The 7,826-nt window shown below is 38.6% G+C and overlaps 1 protein-coding gene across 1 annotated transcript in view; it reads right to left on the bottom strand.

The window, feature by feature from the left end:
* The window catches only part of edc4 (enhancer of mRNA decapping 4), a 41,319-nt gene that overhangs the window by 8,416 nt on the left and 25,077 nt on the right, over positions 1-7,826 (bottom strand). The window contains exons 21-27 of the mRNA XM_037683341.1: positions 7,644-7,787; positions 5,662-5,698; positions 5,095-5,242; positions 4,814-4,969; positions 3,455-3,570; positions 3,203-3,368; positions 1,062-1,248 (exon numbers count right to left, since the gene is read on the bottom strand). Of these exons, the coding sequence (XP_037539269.1) occupies positions 1,062-1,248; positions 3,203-3,368; positions 3,455-3,570; positions 4,814-4,969; positions 5,095-5,242; positions 5,662-5,698; positions 7,644-7,787 (954 nt within the window). The remainder of the gene's footprint in view (positions 1-1,061; positions 1,249-3,202; positions 3,369-3,454; positions 3,571-4,813; positions 4,970-5,094; positions 5,243-5,661; positions 5,699-7,643; positions 7,788-7,826) is intronic.

The following is a 7,826-nucleotide window of genomic DNA, read 5'->3' as shown; positions in this document are numbered from 1 at the left end:
ATATATATATATATATATATATATATATATATATATATATATATACAGTATGTATATGTATATGTGTACATATATGTTTATGTATACTGTATATGTGTTTTTTAAATGAAATGAATAAATTAATTAAATAAATAAATTAGTCATTTATTAGTAATTTTAGTTAGTGCTTTGTTTCTATTAGACATTTTTTTTTGCTAATTTTAACTAGTGTATTGCACGTAGCTAGTTTTTGATACTTTTAGCATTTGAAAGCTTTTGCTATTTTTAAGTAGCCTTTAGATAAATTTAGTTTTTAGCTGGTGTTTTGCTAATTTTAGCTAATGTGTTTCTACTTTGACCTAGTGTTTTGCTCTTATTAACCTTTTTTAATTTTAGCTAGTGTATTGCTTGTAGCTAGTTTTTGATACTTTTTGCCTTTGACAATCTTTTGCTATTTTTAGCTCACACTTTGTAACCTTTACTTTTTTGCGAGTGTTTGGCTACTTTTAGCTAGTATGGCTTTTCTTACCTAGTGTTAAACATTTTGTTTTAGCTTTGACAACTCAATTTCAGCTTCTTTAGCAAATTTCAGCTGTCATCCAACTTCCAACATTCATGCTGCATTTTTACAGAATCTTTATTTTGTCTCATTTGATTTATTGTCCTTTGAAAAGAAGAACAGCTGAAAGAGTATTTTTTTTCTTTGAAGGTCTTTAAGCTGTTAGCTGTTTAAGCTGTTAACTTCCTCTCTGCTTCGCCTCTGATCATCTCTTAAGGTTGCTGAAGTAATTGCACGGGGAACAAGAGACCTGATAGAAAATAAGCTCCTATATTAGCCTCAGGATTAGGGTTCGCCTGTTTTTATCTCTCCAACCTATTATGCACCTGCTCAACGGGCACAGCTGCAAACATCTGCTGACACATCCATTAATGCTTTTAAATCCGAGTGAAATATTGTTAAAATGCACAGGAACGTGTGTGTAAATGCTGGTGCTGCATTATTAAATCAACATTTTTCTGAGGAGACCCGGTCCCATACTCGTCTAACGGAGCGCTCGATGAGGGACGGCTCTGGTACATACTTTCCCACCATCATCTGCATCTGGTGCTGGACCTCGGCTCGGACGGTGGCTGTGATGTTGCTGGTCAGCTGATCAGTGGAGCTTTGAAAGCTGTCGATCATCTGCTGGAGCTGCCCGACCACGGGGTCCCGTGCGTCCTGCTCTCTCTGCTTCCTGTTCTTCATGTGAGTATCGAGCTGCTGGATGTCTGCAGAGATCAGAGCATGTTCCTCTCACACACCGATAATCAACTCTCGTGTTGTTTTAACAATACTGTCTCACTCTGATATAAAATTGTTTCATTCAACAGTTTTTTTTTACTAATTATTTACTGAGAAGTGCTCCTTTTCATTTAGCTCTGTTGGCACAGACAGCTGCCTCTGCAGCTCCACTAAAGTCTACTTCCAGAGCTAAACCGTCAGCAAAGAGACTGTCGGACACTCAAAGCTGTGAGGAAATGGATGAACTTTCCAACGGCCGTCTCACTGAACTTTGAGTGTTTGTGACCAGTGAGCCATGCGGCCGTGTTTTAGGGGACCAATTTCTGACAATCACCACTTGTTTTTGTGGACAGTACAGGACGTGCATATTTCATCACCTGTCTCGGTCCACTTCGTACCCACCTCGGCAGCCGCTACAAGCACACTAGAATTTATGGAAACTAAATTGAGACAAACATAACCCCTTCAAACAACTAATGTAAAACCTGTCTGCCTGACATAATCCCTTCCAAAAGCCCATCTGGCTGCCGGACATGCACCAATGATTGATTATCTGCATCTGGACCTTCCTTACTTGATGATGTCTAGTGGTACTGACCAAATCACCCACTAAACTGGGGTTCATAACTCAGGAACTGTTGCAAAAATCTTAATCATTTTAACAATCTTCATGTTTTACACCCTGGACTAAAAGTACCATATTTTCCGTCGTACCCGTCGCACCACCCTGTAAGTCGCATCAGTCTAAATATGTCTAATAAAGTGGAAAAATCCATAAATACGTCACTTTTCCGTATACGTCTCATCTATTATGCGTCACCGCTGACGCGGCGTGTATGTTACACATCACTGCTGACAACTTGGAAATGTGGGCCAGTGTTGTGCCAAAAATCGATTGGCTGCCAAATGGTGGCCACAGGAGCGTACACAGGAGGACTTTAACAATAATTTAACAAGATTAACACTTAAAAACAATTATTTGTTTGTTCAAAAATATAGCAAAGGTGTGTCTCAGTTTAACTTTTCCTTAATAAATGCACTTTGACAGCCAAATCAGCTGCATTTTCAAAAGATGATACGCGGAAACATGAGCGCACAGGGGACGACTTGCTGTGCATTTCTATGAAATTTAACAAGATAAACACATAAAAACAATTATTTGTTTGCTCAACATTATAGTAAAGGTGTGTCTCAGGTGAACTTTTACTTAATAAATGCACTTCAGTGGTCAAATCAGCTGCATTTCACCGGGGTGGCGCAGCGAAATGAAGCTGATTTGATGGTTGCTCCAGGCAGATGACGGAGCCAGACTATGGCAAGCCGATTGTATCATTAATAGCCACTTTTACCTATTACATGACACAACGGCATGCCATACTACTCGACTGCCATCTAGCAGCTGAAAATGGTAGTGTTCAATATTTTCAGTCAGAATGAATGAAAACGGTCAAATCTCAGACAAAAATTGTTTATAAATATGGAAAAAAAATAAATGCATCGCTTCGGCGTATAAGGCACAGGGCATGCAAATTATGCAAAAAAAAAACGTGACATACAGCGAAAAATATGGTAGCTAGATCCTGATCAACGTGCAGCAGCATGTGTGTTGCCTTCGACTTTCTAAACAGTTGTGAACAGTTTGGGTCATCGGACTGAATCAGAGAGAACAAAGATGAAAATCATTAACCCTGGTTGAACAGTTTAGGATGATGGTCCCCCGCATTTACTCCTACATAACCCTGAGGTCTTGCTCTTCTTCTGCCACACACAAATAAATATATGTTTGAGATAATATGAATAAAGTTTTTCTCTGTTCATTGTTCCAATAAAGACTTTAATGGTTCACTAGCACATCAATTAATCACTGTCCACCACAAAGAAGAAGAGAAAAGGGGTTTTGCGGTTCAAATCACCACTTCTGCTCCGTATCGCTTGTCTTACATTCGTGCGTGCCTTGTTTGAAGCTGTCGTTGATCTGCTGAAACATGGTCTGGCAGCCTCTTTCAAAGACGGGCAGGACCGTGCTCTGGAAAGCGTCTTTGTAAGCCATTTGGATGGGTCCCTGTATTGCTTCGGCTGCTGCTCGACCGATCGAATCCGTTAGGTTCTGATAAACAGGAATGGCAGAGAAATCGCTCAAGAATAGAAATACAATAAACACATGACAATGAAACAAATCCCACAGACCCTCACCTTGGATTTGACCACCTTGATCACGTTATCTTTCAGGGTGACCTCCACAGCAGTCAGTTTAGCAGCTATCGTGTTGTTCAGTTGACCCGTGACAGGTTCAAGACTTTTGGAGATGGCTGCAGAAGAATTAAGAGGACAGATCAGCAAGAACTCGTCTAAAATTAGACAAGTGACGTGCTTCGAGGGCAGGAGAAGTGAAGCAGGAAAACGTTCCTCTAGAGGTTGCAGAGTTTTAGCGCTTCAGATCAGTTCAGCTACGTCAGCTTCATTATTTTTATTTTACTATTGCCTGGATAGATCTCAAGCTTTAAATGAGAGAAACTGCACTTCCAGTGAAAACAGCTGAATGACAGCTGAAACGGATTTGAAGGTAAAAGGAGCAGAATGTTAGCTAAAAAAAAAGGCAGCAGAATAGTAGCTAAAAGTGACAAAATAGCTTGTAAGCTAAAGCACCAAAAGAGTAATAAAATGTGAAATTGGGAAAATAACTAAAATCTAAAAGGAAAAAAGGCTAGCTAAAACGTGCTGGAAGCTAAATGTAGAAAAAAATTTAACATTTATCATATCAAAAGGCTAGCTAAAAGCAGCAAATGGCTAGCTAAAAGCTAAATGTACCAAAAGGCTAGCTAAAAGCTGATGTTTAAAAAAGCTAGCTGAAAGCCTAAAGTAACAAAAAACTTGTTAAATATTAAGTGTAAAAAGGCTAACTTAATGTTGAAGTAACAATAGGCTAGTTTTAGGCTAAAAATGAAAAGTTGAATGTCTAAAAGCTACAGAATAGTAGCTAAAGTAGCTAAAAGGTAGCTAAAACTAGCAAAAGATTAGATAAAAAAAATACAGATGGCAAAATGCTAACTAAAAATGAAAGGTAGCAAAAGCTAGTTAAAAGTATCAAATACCTAACAAAAGGTCATCTAAAAATACCAAAAGCCTAGCTAAGCTAAAACTCTCAAACGGCAACTAAAATTTAAAAGTAGCAAAATGCTAGTTAGAAGTAGTAAAAGACTAGCTAGAAGCTAAAGATAGAAAAATAGGTACATCAAATAATGGTAACTTAAAGTAGCAAAAGTACAGCTTAATAGTAAACATAGTAGAACTGCAGCTAAAAGTATTTAAAGGCTAGAAACTAAAAGTACCTATTGGAAAGCTAAAAGTAGTAGACTAGCTAGAAGCTAAAACTGGAAGAATGATAGTTAAAAGCTAAATGTAGCATAAGACAAAAATAGAGCAGATTTCAAATTGAACAATGTTTTTGAAAGAACTGAAGAATCCATCCAAGAATCAATCAATCAATCCATCCATCCATCCATCCATCCAGACTCTGGTCATTTTCTTGTAGCTGAAGAATCTGATTCTTACTTGGTGGGACGGTTTTCTTCAGCTCCTCTCGTAGAACTTTGTCCATCCGGTTTGTCAGCGCCGAGCTGAGAGCGTGGCTGAGCTGCTGGCTGAGCTGCTCCTGAAGCCGCTGCTGGTGGTTCTGACTCTCTGCCAGAACTCGATCCAGTCTGCGGTCTGAGGGTGGGAGCAGTTAAGGAACACGGCTCAACATCAAAACATGCACCTCAACCATGCGAGGTTTACACTTTAACCGTTTGCCCCTTTTGTCTGAAACAACAGCGATAAAAACTGAAGGATACGTTCTTGTTCCTGGTGTTTTAGCAGCAAATGCTCCACCTGAGCCATGATGGTACCCGGCATGGTCTCGATCAGGGCCGACAGTTCCGCTAACTCCCTCTGCTGGGTGCGCAGCAGCATCAACAACTCATCCTGAGTTTCTGTATTAAACTGCAGAGGAGATAAGGAACAAAAAGTTAAATCTGTGGCAGTCCACGGAAAGAAAACTGGTATAATTAGCAAACGTTGGCCTTCGCTTGGTTGATAATAAACTGATCAGTACGCTGATGTCTTGAAAAAATATATTTCCAGCTCCCTTTTTAATGTAAATGTTAAAAAAGTGATCAGTTTGAGGTATTGTGTAACACTGGCTTCAATATAATCCTTAAATGTATCAGAGCAGAAGACCAAACAAACACAGCCCAAACTCTTCAACATATTTCTGAGAGGAAAACCCACTGACAGGAAAAAATAGGAATCTGTTCATCCATTTCCTCATCTGTTCGCGTTCTACAAAATATTGCGGCAGTAAAGATACACAAAGACAAGACAAGTAACCAGAATACATGGATGTTCTGTAAGTATCTTACCTGAGCAGGATCCATGTGTCTGGACTGACAGAATTCACTGCAGGAGATAAAAATTATCATCAAACTCTGCAAATTGCAAATTTATTTGTATACTATTTCAACAATTCATAAATCAAAACGTTCAGCTCCTTCAGGACGTTCCTGCTGTGACTTTTGGTATTTGTCCAGTTTTTACTTTTTGAAATATTCAGCTTTGTCGGCAAAGTTTTTCTCAGGGAAAATGAATGAAGCTCATTTCAGCTGTTGTTCTGGTTCAGCTTTTTTCAGCTCCTTGCAACTATTTTACAGCTCTTTTGTGTTACATTTGCTTTTCGTTCTTTTTAATCTGCTAATTTAAGCTTTTTATGCTTCTTTCAGCTTCTTTTTGCTAAAACAGCTTCTTCTGCTGCTTTTTTCTTTAGGTATTTTCCCACCAATTTTAGCATTTTTCTGCTATTTTCTTTTATTTTTTTTGTTAATTTTGGCCTTTTGTGCTTCTTTCTAATATTTTCAAAATTTTCTTCTCCTTTCAGCCTCTTTCTGCTAATTTCAGTTTTTCGTTTTAGATTTTTCAGCTATTTTTTTGTTGCTAATTTCAGCTTTTTTCTGCTCGTTTCTGTTGTTTTTGCCAATTTCAGATTTTTTTGTAATTTATTCAGCCTCTGCCTTTTTCATCTTATTTTCCTCATTTCTGCTCTATTCAGCTTTTTGTCGACACATTTCAGCTGTTTTTCTGCTTTTATTTTTCTGCTTTCAGCAAATGTCAGTAGGGATGCACGATATTATCAGCATGGTATCAGTCGATAGTAACGTTAAATTACAATATCAGATATTGGGCATTCCATTAAAACAATTTGCCAATATAAAAAGCGCTGTTTTTGCCTGCAGCGGCAGCGCATGATGACGCTGCAGCACAACGCGATGACGTCACGTGCGCCTACACGAGCAAAAATTCAAAATGTCGGCGGTGTGGAAATTTTATTGTTCGTTGAGCCTCGCTACATCGTCCACAGTCAGAGATATTTTTCCAACGTAACATTACCCGAGTTACCAGCCGTCATTTCCGACGTCATTGAGAAGCTAATAGTCGATAGCACGACTTGTTGGGTGAGTTTTACCACAGACATTTGGACGTCATGTTAGCCCTGTTAGCATGATTAGTCTTACGGCACAATGGATAGACAAAAACTTTGAACTTTAAAAGTCTGTCCTTCATGCACAGGAGTGCAGAGGATCCCACACTGCAGCTATAGGAACCTGGAACAAACCTCCACAAGTGAGACAGCGTTGCAGGTGACTAATGCTAATAAATAACATTTAACACTTTTCATTTAATATAAGTTAAAGTGCTCTGCATATCATATGGCTGTTACTGAATATATGTCACCAGCTCTTACAGCTGTTGCACATTTTTTGTAGCAAATGAGCCTAAATAAGAGGGCTATGTTCTGACAAAGGAATGTATATAAAATATCGGTATCAGCATCGATTATCGTTCAAATAAGTTTTAACATATCGGCCAAAAATCCAATATCGTGCATCCCTAAATGTCAGCTATTCAAATTCAGAAACCTTTGCAGCTTCTTTAGCAACATTCAGCAAAAATGACTCGGCGATGAGCGTTCACGCTGCATTTTCACAGGAAACGACGTTTCTCTAGTTTAATTACAATCATTCGACTTTTCTGGTTTTAAAAACCTTAAAGCATAACATTTTATGTAAACAGTTTGTTTCTTTTATCACTAAATGATTCAAGTCAATCATCCAGGAGTCAAAAGCATAATCCAGAATAAGAAATCAAGAAAAACAAGCTAGTTTAGCTCTTTAGTTATCCACCACAATGGCTCCTTCAACTAAAAGCAGCATTTTAAAGATTTAGATTCTATTTATAGCAAACAAACAAACAAAATTACAAGATAAACTCATTCTGGCAGTAAAGTTCTCTAAATTACTCCTAATGTGAAGCTCTGGCCTCACAGCCTGCTTGCTGAAATAAAACCCACCCATCATCTTTCTTCATCTTCCTCTTGAGTTTGGGTGAGCCTCGGGGTGAGGTCTTCCACTCTTTGACCGCTATTCTGTGAGACGAGCGGGAGCCACAGTTCCCAGAGGACGAAGCCAGACTGGAGATCTCGTCATCAGGGTCACTGAGGGAAACGGACTCTATGAAATGTAACGCAACATTT

This window comes from Nematolebias whitei, chromosome 10, assembly GCF_014905685.2.
Source record: "Nematolebias whitei isolate Nwh7 chromosome 10, NemWhi1, whole genome shotgun sequence".
NCBI lineage: Eukaryota > Metazoa > Chordata > Actinopteri > Cyprinodontiformes > Rivulidae > Nematolebias > Nematolebias whitei.
The sequence above is the reverse complement of the archived record's forward strand: the minus strand, read 5'-3'. Positions and strand labels throughout refer to the sequence as shown.